The following is a 17319-nucleotide window of genomic DNA, read 5'->3' as shown; positions in this document are numbered from 1 at the left end:
TGTTTAGAGAGTGAGCAGATAAGAAGCATCTCACCATTTGGCGACGACATGTCACAGGATTTCTGTTTTATAAAGTACAATCAATTCTGAAATAAAGCTGTTTATAAGTGTCATGGGAGACAAATTTATGATGTCTTCTTAATCCAGTATTGATAAATTTATTATACGTAAAACTAACATTTCACTGACATATAACTTAGAAACCTAAGCGCCTCCTCCCAAAACACACACACACGGACACTTACACACTTAACTTTGTGTAATATCTGGATATTTTGCTCAGAATTTTGTGCTGCTGACATGAAAGAAAAAGTAACTTCACACTAAAGCTATGGAACCATAATCTCCAGGAGCTGTTTTGGTTAATGATGTTGCTCTGACAACACTACTAAAACTGCCTCATTGTCAGGATTGGTCACCCAGATGTTCGATTGCTGTACACATGCAGACAATGCTGCTGTTGTTCACTCTGTTTATCCTGCTGGAAAACCCTTTGACACAGGCAGCACTTGTTTTTCTGTCACTCTTCAGTGCAGCTAGCCATCTTTGTTGAGCTTTATTTTGATCATTTTTTTTAAAAGGAACAAACGGTATTTCAAAAAATAACATTAGTCTACATGCAGAAAACATGTAAGATTTGCTTCCAAGTGTAAAACCAGTAGTTGCAGTAAAAAGGCTGAGGTTCTAAAACTTGTAAATGAGCTCAATGAAGTGCTGGCTGAGCATAATAAAAAATAATTTTCACAAATGCTTTTTTTTTTGTGCTGAGAGTTTTTGCTTTGTAGGCACCTTACTGAAACTCTTTAAACTTGTTGGAATGCTTGTAGAACTGCACACCCCCCTCCTTATTCCACTCAAGAAAAAAAAATGCAGCTTGTTAACTATTATTAATTTTGTCAATTGCACATGCCTCCAGCAACAGCTAATAATATCTATCCCGAGCCTCACGGAGTCATATCATCTTTTAATCTGACAAATTTTGCAGGGAATTTTGTGTTTTGATGAGAGAGCAGTGCAGCACACAGCCTGAAGCAGTGAAACGCAAGCAATCTGCAGAAATGTCGGCCCCACACAAACCACTGTATCCCTGTATAATAAACCAACCAGTATAATAAACTCAACAGCCAAGGGATATAAGATAGAGTGGTTAGTGCGAGGGGAAAATGGCATTATCCCTTTTCTTTAAAGCCTGCCGCCATTTTCCAGCAAATGGAAATAAGTGAGGCGTTTGTGATATTAATATCTAAATAAAGTAAATTTTTGTGAAAGAAAATGAATTTTATATGCATTCATGCAGTTCAAGTGTTTTATTTCCTAGTTCAATAAAAACACCAAGAATACCAAAACAATCTGATTAAAACCTGTGTATTTTTTTCCATCCTCCTATTTCTGTCCCATTACTCTTCCCCTCTGTAGGCACAAGAAAATTGGAGTATGGAGGCTCTACATGGCACGAGGCCTGCTTCATCTGTCACAGCTGCGAACAGCCGATTGGCTCGAAATCCTTCATTCCTGACAAGGATGAGCACTACTGTGTGACCTGCTATGAGGAAAAGTTTGCTCCACGGTGCACACGTTGTAAAAAGGTCAGAAACTCTGTCAAATAACCAAATTTATAAAAAAATGGCATTATTATATTAAGGTTTGAAAATATGCCTACTACTGTTCTGCAAACAAGAAAAAGAGTGGGATGACTTTTTCGTTTAAGGCTCTGGCTAAAGGTGGTGTGACCTATCGGGATGAGCCATGGCATAAGGAGTGTTTTGTGTGCACCAGCTGTAAGACACAGCTGGCGGGTCAACACTTCACCTCCAGAGAGGACAGCCCTTACTGCCTCAAGTGCTTTGGCAGCCTTTATGCCAAGAAGTGTGAGGCCTGCAACAAACCAATCACAGGCAAGATTACATCATTGTAAACAATACTGTTATAATGATTTGTAAATGTGTGCTACTTTTTTAAAAGTCTATAAGGCCATGGATATATCTGAGTCTCTATGAATTAAACAGGATATGAAGTCACGGTTGATGACAGTTGATGTGACAAAACTGATGACAATACTCCCACATCCACTCTGATGAAGCAGATTTAAGTTTTTAAAGGATTATTATGGGAATTTTTTCAACTAATATCCCTTGTGTTTGGATGTAAGATATTGACAGACACAAATAAGGTTTTATTCGTTCCCAGACTGGCTGAGAACAATATGACCATCTGTTAAACAGCTACAATGCGTTTTTCACAAGTCAGCCAGAAGCGCCAACTAACAGGCTCAGATTGTTACTGGAGAGTGACAACATAACTGAAACAAACTCTGCAGAAATGGACATTTTTGTTTACATTTCTGTTCTTCTGCTCTCAAATGTATTGTCCCTTTCAGTGCCTGCGTTATTTCTGCAGGTTTCAGGGGGAGAAGTCATGCTGATTCCAATCAGACCTGACTGTTTATGTTAGAGATCATAACTTCAGATATACAGTGGAACTAATAGACTTCATTTCCAGATGTCACGGCACAACGTTGAGCTACTTTTTGACTCTTTTGATGGGGCATTTGAATTTGATGGCCATCTGTGTTTATTTAATTGACTGCATACAGAAAAAATAAGTTATTGAGAAGATGAGGCAAGTCACAAGAGGGAATAGCAACAGTTACAGGAGGGTGAGCGATAGTGAGTGAATTTATCTCCATAGTCTACAATAGATATCTTCTCTTGAAACATCTTTCCTTGGTATTTTCTTGTTTGACTTTCAGGAGTCATCCCAGTCAAAATGTTCACTGCAAATATGATGTTCTGCAAAACAAACTGAAGCTAAAATGAGGATAAGAAAAGTTTTCTGAGTTAGACCCATCTGATTCCATTCTAAAAGTAAACAACATGAGGTCAAATTGGTATATAAGGCTGCAGACAGGTGCTTAAAAAATGTAATCTATGTAGGAAATGTAGGCATGCATATTTTTAGTTTCCAAAATCTAAAATGGCAATGTATTTTGATGGTTATAGGAATATAACAATGGTAGTTGCCAGTTTGGCAACTTTTTGTACTTCACTTAACTGCACAATAACTCCAGTTATCGGTGAATCAGCGATGTCAAATACCTTTTTCACCCACTTTAAAACTTCCAAAAAATGCAATTGCAACACACACAAAAAAAAACTCCCCTGGGAGTTGCATGGGAAATTATATTTGTTTGTATAAAGGTATTTTTTTACAACCACATTTTTCTGGTGATTGGAATGTGGTCTGTTGGGAAATTTAATAAACATGGAATTAAGTATACTGTATGCTGCATGCTGAAACATAAACTTTCCAGGACATCTTAAATGTGCCAGTTAAATACATAAATGTAAAATGACTGAATGAATAACTGAGCTCATGCGCAAGCATCTTTTAGTCAGGAGCTTTTCTTCGATCAATTAATGATACAAATGTATAGTTGTGTTAAATCTAAAGGGGGTTTTACTCAAAGCATCAAAAAACACATTTTAGGAGTTACAACTCCAATTTTGACATGGTGATTACGTAGCCCAGCAGGTCCCAAAGGCTCCTTGAATGATTCAGATCTTGGGTTTGATCCTCTCTACCCATTACAGTAAAATGTGGGTCAAATGTGAATGTTCAACAAATTCATGTAAAACAGTAAAAAAAGATCACTGGATTCTGTGAGATCTATTCTTCCCTGAAGAAACTTTTTTCCAGCATTAATATCTGTGTTGTATAACTGTATTAGTGTGGTGAAGTGTTCCAGATTTTACTGGGCTTTACAGTTTTTTAAATGCATTTCAAAAACGTTTTCTTACATGATTTGCGACTTCAGTGAATTCAAAGTCAGCCAACATACTCTCAAAATAAACATACTAGTTTTCATTATTTTTCTGTCCCAGGTTTTGGAGGTGGAAAGTACATCTCATTTGAAGATCGCCAGTGGCATCAGCCATGTTTCACTTGCTCCCAGTGCTCCGCCTCACTTGTGGGCGCTGGCTTTTTCCCTGATGCTGAGAGGATCCTGTGCCGTGACTGCCACAACAACTTATAGAGCACCAATCAGCCGAAATCATTACCAAGAAAGGCAACACAGGCTAACAAATGCTGCCTCAGGTCATTTTCATAGAAAGGCATCAGCTCCTCAGTGGTCCTGTTTCATCAAGAGGCTACAGTAGTGCACAAAATCCTGTTGATGCTGCACAGTTTGCAAGAACCACCACAAAGATTTCCTCCTTATCTAGAGGTTTAATTATTTTGTCGTTGGAGTGCTTTTTTAACAACATTATTTGTAAGTATCTGTATGTTATGTACTGTTAAAGCAAAGAAACTCAAAATGCTTGCCAAAGATTTGTTAATTTTTTTTCTTTTCTTTTTTCATAAAAGTAAAATGTCAATTCAGGTAAAAGTCAGGCTCTGAGGAGAAGACAAAGAACACTGATACAGTATAGTATATAAACCTGACAGTCTGTATTTTATATGTATGGTGGAGTTACTGTTTTAATGCTCTTATAACTGCAGTTTTATGCATTTTGAATGTTGCTTTTCATCAGATGTCAATTATCTTTCTATAATCTGTCTTATTCTATGCATCTTGGATAAGTTACTGTATACAATGACATAGAAGGAGGTGAGACACTTTTGTAAAAAGTGGATTGATTAAAAGATTAGATTGATTTTCATAAATTGAAATGTAAAAGTGAAAATGAGAAGAAAACCAGACTTACTGAGGTTAGTTTTTGGTTCTCAGTACAATTCATTTGCACTTTGGGAAAGATGTTCTTTTTCTACCATGTATCGTGCACATAAAAACACAACTCAAAGACATGGCACAAGACATAGACCACTTTTTTGTCATGTATCTGCCTGTTTTGAACTTTGCAATGACACTTATTTTCATAAACTTTTATCTTATTCCTTATTTTTCAACTCTTCTATCTTCTTATCATCAGTGTGCAAAGAGCCAGAGTTTATACCCCAAAAGAACCTGAAATAAACGCATTACTATTGTTCATCGCAGAAATATGCATGTCTTCACCTGCCCTGATTTGCCTTAGGAATTATTTTGTTTTTGTTAATGTTTTGTGTTTTGTTGTCATGTATGTTAAATATATATATATATTAAAAATACCAATTATAATTAGATTATTTCAGCTTTGATGCTGGTGAGTCAAAGTTAGCAAAAATACATTTTAAGATGGAAAATACACCATCAAGATAACCATATGAATTTACTGTAAATCAGATGAGGACTGATATGGCTGAATGGTCATTTTTATTTTGAGGCCTTATTAAATAAATTGTCACTGATCTTTGAGCAGTTTTTACATTCTTTGTGTCTTTGTGGTTAAAGTGAAACATCTATTGCCAATTTAAGAACGCGTGGTTTTCTGTGGACTTGTGTCTATGGTCTAAGCCAGAGAAAACCACAACGGTGTAAGAAATTTATTTTGAGCGAAGATTAGTGTGTGTATGTGCGTGTAACTCCACAAGAAAAGTGCATGAAAGTGTGAGGGGAAAGCATGCATGTGTAATGAGAGTATAAAGTGAGCGTGTCTGCAGATTTGGGATATTTCTTTGTGTGTGTGAGGGACAAACAGTAAACTGAGAGTGAGCATCTGTGAGCATGTCCCTGAATGGGTATACATATACTCCTGTTTATGCTGAGCCGACTGTTTCATTGCCTTGATGAAGCGTACATACACAGACCACCAGATCCACTCTCCTGTCGGTGTTGGTGAAAATCCTCCTCCCTGCCTCTGTTTCAGATTTTTTCACCAAAAAAGGAGATGGAAAACTCGTAGCTGCATGGGGGAGGGCGGTGATGGAAGTGGGAGAGAAATGAGTGTGGGAGACAGAGAGGGGAGAGACAGGGAGGGAGGATGTTCACATCTGGAGTTGCTCCACAGCACTTTCACTGTGAGGGTCAGCTAACATTCGGTTGGATTTATTAAAAGAAGACGACAGGCGGGGAGTTGATGGCTAGCAAGAAGGGTCAGAGGCAGACACTTAACTGTGTCATATGGTACACGCACTTTACGATTAACTAAATCATGTGCTGTTAATGGAAGTGAGAGGAAAGAGAAGTGGTTATTAATCTGAAAGACTAATTGTATGTTTCTTGTTTTGCTTGAAAAGATTGTTACTCAAAATCAAATAAACCCAAACGAAAGTGCAGCCTTTTGTTGCTGGGTTCTTACATGCCGGTCATTTGCACAAAAAATCTTACACTCACAGTTTTGCAAGCTACACCTAACGAGTCTGTCCTAAATGTAGGGTTTAAACATAGTAGACATCCCAAAAACTACACTTGGGCTCAGTTTACATTTTATCAAAACGGCACATACAAGTGTATGTTTAACATCAAATCTTGAAGAGGAACTTTTCTGCTGTAGAACCAAGCTGAGATTCCGTAAGTAATACATACCCTAAAAAATGCACACTTAATCAAAATCAGTAAATATTCAGTGTCCTTTTGTGCAACTTCACCTAAATTCTCTTGTGAGCTGATCAGACACTGTTAAGAATGTCCACATATGTTCACGGATTTCCAGTCAAATACAAAATGCAATGAACTCTTGTGGTCATTTGACATCTTTGTATGTAGAGTGAGTGCACAGAACAAACAAAATGTAAACTGTACATCACTGTATGAAAACTCCTGTACAAAATCTATGATTCTGCAACTAGTCTTCCAGCTGAAGTGGTCTTATAAGGCTCATAACCTGTAAAGTACCACCCCTACATGTAACAAATATAACTCATGTAAGTGTTTCCACACTGATGGAGTCATTCTCAAGTCTTTTGTTTAAGAAGCCACAGATTTCTCATAACTGTGAGGGAGGGGTGGTTGGATGGAAACCGCTAAGTGCAGCATTTTTACCCATGCCTGGGTCTTTGTGTGAGGTGAGATCACAACCAACATACCTTCTGTCAATAACACTTTATCACAACAATCATGGTTACGTCTAAAATACAATCTTTTTACAACACTGCCACCACTTTCATGAGTGTCATTTTATTGGTTGCCCTAGTTACAAAAACATTATAAAAAGCATTCTTTTTTACAATGTAACCATATTGTCATGGATGCCATTTTTATCATTTCACAAGCAGTTGCTCTCACGATCGCTAGAGGTTGGCTTCTCTTTGAATATGTTACATCTAGTTACGTCTGCCTTCATTAACGGACGACACATGGGCACGTTTCAAGAAGGACGGCAGCCTCCATCAACAAGCCTTTTAAAGGATTTGAGAGAGATTCCAGTATAGCATGAACCATTGCCTTCAAGTCAGAGCTGCGAGGAGTGAGAGGAGTGATGCTGAATCAATCATGTTATTGCAGGCTGAAAAATTAAAAGATTTGCAGAAAACAACCCCACAGAATAAAAGAAATCCTCAGAAACAAATCTGTTTTGAAACCATCTGTTAACTAAGGTAACGCTTTGAGTCATTTTCATTATCTACATTAAAAAAAAGTTACATAAAAAAATACATTTTCTCTATTCAATTCCCAAAACCCCTATTACTTTATCATAGTTTCCACGAGAATTCTTGCACTTGGAAGGCATCACAGATCAAAACAAATAATTAATCATTTCTTTGAGCAAAACTACACTTCTGATGCATTTCCACCCATCTATCCATCCGTTTTCTATGCCCGCTGTATCCGTCGGTCGGGTCGCAGGGGGCCTGGAGCCTGTCCCAGCGGTCATCGGGCACATGACCGACAGGACACCCTGGACAGGCCACCAGTCCATCACAAGGCCACACAGAGACAAACGAGACAAACAACCGCACACGCTCTCACACTCACTCCCAAGGACAAATTTTAGAGACACCAATTAACCAAACATGCATGCATGTTCCGGGAGTACCCGGAGAGAACCCACGCATACACGGGGAGAACATGCAAACTCCACACAGAAAGGCCCCAGCCAGGAGTTTTTCTGATGCATTTGAAAAGATTATTTATTACTCAAAATACCACAACATTAACCTCTAATATCAAGGTTGTAGCACGTTGCAGTTTTCTCATTATAGCTTTTCCAACAACTTGTTTACTGTGTTACATGACTAATCAGATTTGTCTAAATCTCAAAGGTTCTAATCTTTACATGATGGGGTTAAATCAAATTAACATTAAAGTGTTACATTATTATTGAGTTATATTGACCAAAGGTTAAGACGTTTATCTGGGAAACAAAATCTAATTCGATTGCTTTCAGCTTGCATCAAACTGTGTGGAGCCTTGCTGATGTGATATGAAAGGAGAAGTGCATGTCGTGCTTTGTTCATTACATGGCTGAATTAGAGAAACTGTGTCCAAGGGTAAATAAGGCCAATTCTTGCAATATGGCAGGAAAGAGCAGATGAGGTCTGTGAGTTTGAAACTGAACATTTGGTGAGACATCTCGGGTCATATTAGATAGTCTCAGAACACAAATTCTTCTTCCCCAGGTGGACCATCGCTAACAAGCTGTGATTATTCATGTATGTGTTGAAAAGGTGTTTGAGCAAATGACACTTAAAAGGCCTGCAATAATAATTTAAACGTGAATGAATGTAAAAAGTCAGGCTTTGTTTTTTCTATATTTGCATATTTTTCTCCCTGATTTGTTTGGCAGTTGAAATGTAAATATTAGGATGAGACAGTATAGTTTGCACCTCTTCATTTCTTATTAGCTTTTCTAAGCTCAGGTTATTATAGCTATAGTTTCACCCAAAAACAAAGTGAACACAGCCAAGATGGAGATTGGAAATGCCTAAAGTGTGTGTAGAGCCTTTCAAGTTCCATTGTGTGACATTTAAGCTCTGTCAGATTTAATGCAAGCCATGACATTTTCCTAACCCCGACGAGTAGATTTTAGTAAAACAACAATGAAACATCGAGTGGAAGCACAAGGAAACACTGACTGAATGCAACACTCTTAGAACAAGCTTTTTATATCCAAATATGATGTGGCTCATAGTATAATTTGAAATATATTGTTGTCATAGGCTGCTCATACTCACAGCCCCAGCCCTCATATTTACCTAAATAAATTCTAATTAGTGTGATTGCAGGCTAAAATCTAGTGTCACTTTGAATATTGCAGTGGGAAAGAATTGTGAGACGGCATAATGTTCTTTCCTTTCATAAAATTTGGTCTTCAAAGTTGACATTTATTAAGATAAAAAGTTCTGCATTAATTGTGTCCAAACTTTTGGCCACTTTTATATATATATATCCCGGACTCCATGACCCATATACACACGCAAAAATTCACATAATGGAGGGAGGACCAACTTCTTGTGTTTTTTATCCAAAAGTTCAAGACAGGCATGAACAGAAAAACAAGCTTAAACCAGCAGCAGTGAGTGTGTGGTTCCTTGAGGTCACATCCTGTACAAGGTTTAGACATGCACATCATAGTATGCATCATTTGTACAGGATTACTGTTCATACTGTTAGCTGTGTTCCATGTGGCTGATACTTCTCCTTTTAATTTATTAGGCATTGTTTCCCTGCAGTAATACGATCCTCCAGTTTATTTTTCTGCTTTATTGGCTGCAACTGACACACCTGGTTCAGGGATTGTGTCATGTCTCACCTGCTGATTACTGATCGGAAAAAACACACTTGTGGTGAGTGATGAGGTGAGAAGTACTTAAAGATGAGACATTCTCCTAAAGAAAAACAGCTTTGAATTTTCTACACACAAACTGTATTTCGGCTGCTTGCTATCCTAGATATTGTTTTTAGTCATCTTTCTAGTCTTTGTTGTGGCATTAGAGCTGCTGAAAGGTTAAACTTTCATACAGTTAATGCCTAGGTTCTGTTTAAACACTTCATTTTTGGCTGATTTTTAAATGTTTTTATTGTTTTATTGTTTTACAAAGAAGCCAACATGCTATATAATGTATACATCATTTCACTAGTAATGCATGTGATTAAGTCCAACATAATTAGATGACTAAAAAAAGATGAACTTTTTTGTGACATTCTACAAAGGAAACATTATCTTTTTTCACAATAGAGCGCACCAAGAAGGTACTTAACTACTACTTCCCTTAAACTCATCCATCCATAAGTCCCTTAAACCAGAGACTCATCGATCCATCCATCAATTTTCTATACTCACCTTATTCAGTTCAGGGTCAGGGTCAGGGTCAAGGGAGTTGGGGGGGTGGCTTGCCCCTGCTACCATTGGCAGAGGTGAGAGAGGCAGGTTACAGAGACACACAACACACAAAAAAACAATGTATGCACACGGCCACTCTTAGGGTCAATTTAGAATTGCCAATTAACCTGACATGCATGTTTTTTTTATAGTGAGAGGAAGCCAGAGGACCAATGCATACATGAGGAGAACATCCAAACTCCAACCAGCGAGGCACCAACTGGGATTCAAACCAAGAACCCACTTGCTGTGAGGCAACAGTGCTAACCACCACACCACTGCGCAGCCCTGCCAGCTACTCGGATAAACTTGTTATCAGTCCAACTGTAGTGTAACAGGAAACGTGTGTGAGTCTTCCATATCCTTATCAGAAATGACTCAACAAAAGTTGAAAAATATACAAAGAAGGAAGGCGAGGTCTCTCCTTTCACACAAGACTTATCAGTGTGCTTCTGTTGTGTATGTGAGTGAGTTATTTCATAACTGACCAGGTTTATGCTTGTGTGAATCAAAAATTGTGTTTATTTTTTTTATCAACGTTTTTACAGCAGTTTGACAGAAGTGACTTGAATAATAAATATGGAAGAAGCATGGATTTGCTGAAGAAAGCAACAACCTGAGGAAGTAGCTTTGGCCAAAATATTCAGGGTATCAAGAATTTTCTGATTTAAACTCATCAGTAAGGCCATATATTTTGTATTTCCTGTATTTTTACAAAAAAAAATACTGTTTTTCCTAATAGAACATGGACGATACTGCACAAAACAGAACACACAATCATACATCCTCATGGTTTACTCCTGCTTTCTACTGGTCTGCGTATTATTCACTTTACTGTTTGGTGTCCACTTGACAAAATGCACTGGCCAACTGTATTATGTCACCTCAGCAAACATGGATTAACTTAAAACATCTCAGATATACTCTTGTTATCAATTTAGTATATTCAGTATCTGTTAAAGTGCACGTTGGCTAATTAAGATGTTATGGAATGAAGTGGAACAGAATCAGTTTACAGTTGAACTGAAATACCAGAAAAATTCATTTTTGATAAGCTCAGGAAAAATGAGTTCTCAACACAAGTTTTACACTGATAACTTATTGCAGGCCAGTGCATGCTCACCTGTACATTTGTGTGGTGCCTTCTCAGAGAAATACCACTTTTTCTTAAATTATATCTCTTTGCTACGGAGCCCCTTGAGTCTTAAGGTGAAATATATTGGGGTGTCGAGAAAGCGTGCACCCGTTTTAAAAAGCGCGCTCTCATTTAACCAAACCGTGCTCTCCTTAAAATATAGCAAGCGCACGTTTACCTAAATCGTGCGCTCGAATTACTAATGTCGTGTACTCGCTGTAATACAGTCGTACTCACGTTATATCCCTCGTGAGCACAATTTACTGAAACGTGTCTTCACTTTGCAAAGTGCGCTCTCATTTAACCAAAACGTGCTCTCGTTGTAGTAACAAAGTTATATACCTCGTGACCACAATTTACTAAAGCGTGGTCATGATTCACAAAACGTGTTAACGTTATTTAAGAAATGTATAGCCTAATTAAAAATGGCACAAGTAAGCAAAGCGTGGCCACGATTCCACACTCTCATAACATCATGAGCCAAATTTACCAGCAGGATATGATTCTTCACCATTTTGAAATGGACTTAATCAGGGTTTACCATGGGCTAGGTATGGAATACAAGAATATTCTTTCAACCTTGGCGTCCAGTCATGGCATCATCATGAGCCTAGTTGACTCAAAGTACTTCACACACCCTCACCTGTTCTCAAGGCTGCCTTGTAAGGCGCCCAAGTCAGGGCTGTAGCCAAATGAAAATCCTAAAATATTTATTTGCATTCGTTAATTTTTTTCCCCAGGATGAATTGAACAGCATCCAAGACACATGGAATGCACATCGCATCCGTCCGTCCAGAAACCCAGGTGTTCCGGCTGGAATACCGGATATAATGCACCTGGCTCCGCATCTGTGGGGGGCTGAAGATCATCTCTTTTCTCTCGATGAAGCCAATCTGACCGTCTGCAAGTGGAAATGCACCTTCCTCGACTCCATACCATGCGACATCGATGTATTTGATTTTTGCACAGGCATAATGCAAGAACGAGGGTTACAGTTGACAAACAGTCCAGACCAAGCACTTGAATTATACATTACATTAAGGGACACTGTTCGTCCCATAATACTTGCTTAGGCATACATTCGCCATAGCACAATGTACTTACTGTTCCATTCCAAGCAACTTCCAAATATATTAAAAAGGTGAGATGCTCACACTGTAATGGAAACATATTTCGTGGCCACAATTAATACAACGTGCGAACGTTTCAAGCAATTTGGATTTATTGTTGCCATACAGAATGTCGTGGGCACGTCTTACAGATCGTGGGCACACTTTTGTTTATTGTGCTCACAAGGTATATAATGTGGGCACGACTGAGGGGCAGTGAGCGCACGGTTTTAATAAGACGAGCGCACGGTTTATGTATACGCGCGCACGCTTTATTTAGACGAGCGCACGATTTAATAAAGCGAGGGCACACTTTGAAAAGTGAGAGAACGCTTTCTTGAAACCCCCTGAAAAAGATATTGTTTGATCTCCACCGGGCTCCGTACTTTGCTGTTAAATGTAGTTCAGACCTTCTTTTCTCACTAAAGATGCACTCTAACGAGTTTATTGATCCACTCATTTTTCTTTTAGCACCATTATCAGGTCCCATGTTACCAGCTAATGTTAGCATGCTAACACGTTAAAGAAATTCGACATGGAAACATAATACCTGTTTAACATCAACAGGCATTTTTATACTAAGTATAAGAGTTTGCGGGCAAAGAGCAGGTGAAGGTCCCATTGGATGACTCCCAAAATAGACAAAGAGAGAAAGACAGACATTTCTCTCTTGGGTCTATATTTATTTCTGAATGTATTTTTCTTCCCCCTTTGGCTAAAGTGCCACTAGAGGACATCATGCTCCACAGCAGCTGTGGTGGCTCACAGTGTAACGAAGGCCTGTTAGAGAAGGGTAAGTGAGAGAGGGAGAGAAAGAGAGAGAGTTAAAAAATACAACTGTGTCCCAAGTTGACACTCACAAGGATGGTGCTCATTGGCGAGGTTTGGAGTCAGCCAATGTGGCTTGGCCCAGGCTTTCTTCCTCTCCATTCTCTCCACTCACTCCCATCTGAGGTCAAAGAGTTGTGCTTGCTTGTGGGAAGCTCCTTAAACTCTTGTAATGAGTGCTCTCAGCAGGAAAACAAGGCCTTGCTTTTTCAGAGTTCAGGGTTAAACACGTCTGCTGCTCTGATCAGACCTGACTTAAAGCCCTTCTTCTCCGGAGGGTGACCGTGCGCAACTCTTACTATGGATGGTTCTGTTGTCAGTGTACTGTTTAATATTCTAAATAGACCCCCTACACTTGACTGTATATACAAAAATTAAAAGAGAGACTAGAAGAACTGAGAATTGAGTTACCTCGTACTGATAAATGTTCAGTAAATGTTATGTAGATGGTCAGCTTCTATTCATTTGTATTTCACGCCCATACTTCATTTCACACATTCGCTGCAAAATGTGTCAGCGCACACAGTTTGTTTGTTCTGCTACCATTAACTCTTTCCACATACATTTTCAATGGTTTTAAGTGGTTTTGGAACAAAAATTGTCTGTGATGTGGGAGTGGGAGGTATTCAGATGTGAACATCAACTCTCTGACTGCGGTTTTGAACATAGTTCTGCTTTGTATTTGGTTTGTTGAAAACCAGAAGAAATAAATTGTAAAATATGCTGTTTGTAATAAAAGCTTTCTCCTTGCTGCTGATGAGGAAAGCACTCTTTTTTTTTTTTTTTTTTGCAGATTTCAAGCTTGGGTTACATATTTTTATTTCATTTTCAGATTTAAGAGATGGATAACCTATTTGCTTGTGATGCATTTTGAAGCTGATTTGGAAGCAAAGCTTGGAGCCTCTAGACAAAGCAGCAGTGAAGGCAATATTCGAAAAGTGACATTAATGGAAATATATGGCTTGACTACAACATCTGCCACTTTTCATGCTTTTTGAAAGTTTGTTTTTTGCCATTCACCTGACATTTTCTTTGAGTGTTGTCTAAGGAACAATCAGTTCATCTGTAATGGCTGAAGATTTTTGGACTATAATAAAAAGGATCGAAAACCAAGTGTAACGAGCACTAACAGGGTTCAAGAAAACAATGATGTGCGTGTTACAGTTCAGTGATTGTTTAGAAAAGATTCACAGTCAAACGCAGGACAACGGTGAACAAAATGAGGAAGACAGTGTAGGATGGACCAAATAAGCCAAAGTTGTTAACAGGAAATGAAGACCCTCTTGATTACTGTTCTTCTTCAGTCGGATTGAAGTTTGTCAACAAAAACATTTCTACTGAAGGATGTAGTATCTACGTGGGTTTATGAAACAGAGGTGAATTAAGGGCAAAGAGTAAAAATAGAAGCATGCTGAGCATGCTTTTCTTTAACTGGTGTCAGATGTATTTTGCACTCCATCTTGGAGCAGTCCGTTCTTGCTGGCAGTTGGACAGCTGAATTGGAGCAGTTGTTTGGAGATAAGATGTTTGGAATGCCAAAAGTTTGAGGAATGGATTGACCATGGTCAATTGTAATTCAAATGTCAGATAGATTTAATGCTGAAAAGAATAACAGGGATGGTCTTCAGTTCTTTGTATTTGAATGATCTTATCCATGTCTTAGCTCAGGGAACAAAAAGACAGATTTTGAATGAGAATGTGCTAACGTACAAAATCTACAGCTGTGATTATCTGCAAGATTTATCTATTAGTCCTACAAGAGAATTTATTCAGAAAGGCAACTCAGATGATGTGACATATTTTAAGCGATTAGGATCAAACTGGATAATGAATACCTTTAATAAATTAATTCCTATTCAATCTTCTATTAATTCTCTGCGATCTTTATCTCTATTTTCTATTTTTTCTCCATCCTCACACACTGCAAGTGCTTACTGTTGCTTAGTTTTCGCTCATCTTTTTCTCATGTTTTTGCCAATAATCCTATGTTTTGTTGTTCAGTGTAATGCAGCTTGAGTTTACATGTCATGGAATGTGCTATTCCGACCGATAAACATCATCAGTGAAACACGCAGACAGACTTTTGAAAGAATTTAAAATGAAAGGTTAAGGACAGAAAATGAAAGTCACACTTCTATCAGGGTTAAGCAGGGACACAAGAAGGCATTTGTCTCAGTGCACAGAGGTAAAAACATATCAGCGTAAAGTACAGTGATAGATTTATGCAGTACGTGATAGATTTTGACTATTCTTGTTAAATTTACTTGAAGGGAGGGGAAAATTGTATATTTAAACATTAGTTGCTCATATATTGCCAGTTGCATCATGAAAATTGTTCACATTGAGTAAGACACATCTAGCTGCATTTAGCTGCAAAGACTGAATTTAAACTAATTACCATCCACTTATTGTTTTCCTCTTAGCTTTTGGTTCGTGGCTCTGACAAATATATGAATAAACAATAATTTTCTGATTTTCATTTGTATTAGGAGATTTTTATGCAGGCTTTACTGTTTTCTCACAACTCACCAACCCTGGTATCAATTATAGCTAATAATGCTGAACAGCTCATTTGTGCTCCTTGTGTTTATGGGTCTCTCTTGTGGTAAATTTATGTCATTGCAGCCACATAACTTGTGACCCAAAAGAGCTTAAAATGTAAGATGTGTATCAAATTTTCGCAATAAGCATAAAATCGTTATATAACCCTTTCATCCATATCTCCCCCTAGGACAAACGCCCACTGTCTGTTTACATCTAGATCGCTCTCCAAACCACTGAAAAGTAATTCTGTCAAAATCCCTGCTGTTTTAGGCCCAGCCATAATATTGGGCCAACCTTTCTATTTGGCATTCTGGTAGTTTAAGTAGTGGTTCCTAACCTCCCTGTCCATGGCTAGACAGCCATTATACAATGAGGACTGTCCCAGGACAACTGTTAGGGCTGAGAAGGTGAATTGAGATTAAGCCTTATGGTCATGATCTCTGGGTTCAGATCATCCAACAGCCCTGAAAGTCCTCTGAGAGGAGAAACACGTGCTGACCATAAAAAGAGGCATTGTGATCAAACCAAACTAAGGCACAGTGTTTGCATTAATTTTTGCATGTGTGCAAAGCATCAGCTTACTTTCAGCTGCTTTTTGCTATTAGGTTTCTTTTAGAAAATATAGATAATAACTGTAGCTGAAGCTGCTTTAGTAGATTGTTTTGTTCTAGGTTTTCAGTGACTCTAGGTCTATCAGTACACACCAAAGGACCACAACCTTTTTTTTTTTTTTTTTGAGTAGACAATTGCATGGGATTCAGCTGTATTAGATACTAAATATAATGTAATATTGATTAGATCCAAAAGGGGGCAGTACATGTCAAGCATCATGCAGTCCTAGAAGCAAAAAACTGTTCACCTCCCATAGCAAAAGAAGCATTAGGGTTGAATCATGTTTAAGAGGAATGAACCCTTGTTGAAAAATGATCATTACATATTTCCTGACTGTAGCAAATCATTGTCCTGCTTCTTTCTGCAATTTGACTTGAGGAGAGTTAGATATACACCAGAAACAATTCTTGGAATGGCAGTGAACATTTGGCATTAAAGAGCAGTATCTACTGACCTGACCACTCAGATCTTGCAGTTTTTGACTTCCATTTAAAATGACATCTGTTATTTGAATTTTATCAGGTTCAGCTTCTTTTATTCTATTCTACTTTTTTTTTATACAAATAGAGCTGGCTTACCCATAGCATGAAATAGTTCTGTTATGATTTAGCAGCGCTGCTTTTACAGATATCTGGTGCTGATCAAACACGCCGGGCTGTCAGTGCTGATGTACAAGTCTTTTGAATATTTTCGGATTGGTAAGGACGTTTTCTCTTTGTAGATTTCCAGAATCAACCTCTCAGATCTTGAGCCACAAAGAGAGGACGTTTGTGGGGCTTTAAAGATGGAAATGATCACGGATCAGTGGGATTTTTGACGGGACATCTGCAAAGGCTAATCTTTAAAGAGTTGGAAGCAAGAGGAGGGTCCAGTGTAAAGGTATCACTGGTGATTCAGTTGGTGGCCCAAATCTATTATTCGGCATCCTGATATCAAAACCTTTAGAAAT

At 38.2% G+C, this 17319-nt stretch overlaps 1 protein-coding gene across 3 annotated transcripts in view; it reads left to right on the top strand.

Moving 5' to 3' along the window:
* The window catches only part of fhl3a (four and a half LIM domains 3a), a 29959-nt gene extending 24663 nt beyond the window's left edge, over nt 1–5296 (top strand). For all 3 annotated transcript variants that reach the window (XM_075466030.1, XM_075466029.1, XM_075466031.1), the window contains 3 exons: nt 1417–1586; nt 1709–1895; nt 3882–5296. In XM_075466030.1, the coding sequence (XP_075322145.1) occupies nt 1417–1586; nt 1709–1895; nt 3882–4033 (509 nt within the window). In that variant the 3' untranslated portion in view covers nt 4034–5296. The remainder of the gene's footprint in view (nt 1–1416; nt 1587–1708; nt 1896–3881) is intronic.
* The last annotated feature ends 12023 nt before the right edge of the window (nt 5297–17319 follow it).

The sequence above is a fragment of the Odontesthes bonariensis genome, chromosome 5, assembly GCF_027942865.1.
Source record: "Odontesthes bonariensis isolate fOdoBon6 chromosome 5, fOdoBon6.hap1, whole genome shotgun sequence".
NCBI classification, from domain to species: Eukaryota; Metazoa; Chordata; class Actinopteri; order Atheriniformes; family Atherinopsidae; genus Odontesthes; species Odontesthes bonariensis.
The sequence above is the reverse complement of the archived record's forward strand: the minus strand, read 5'-3'. Positions and strand labels throughout refer to the sequence as shown.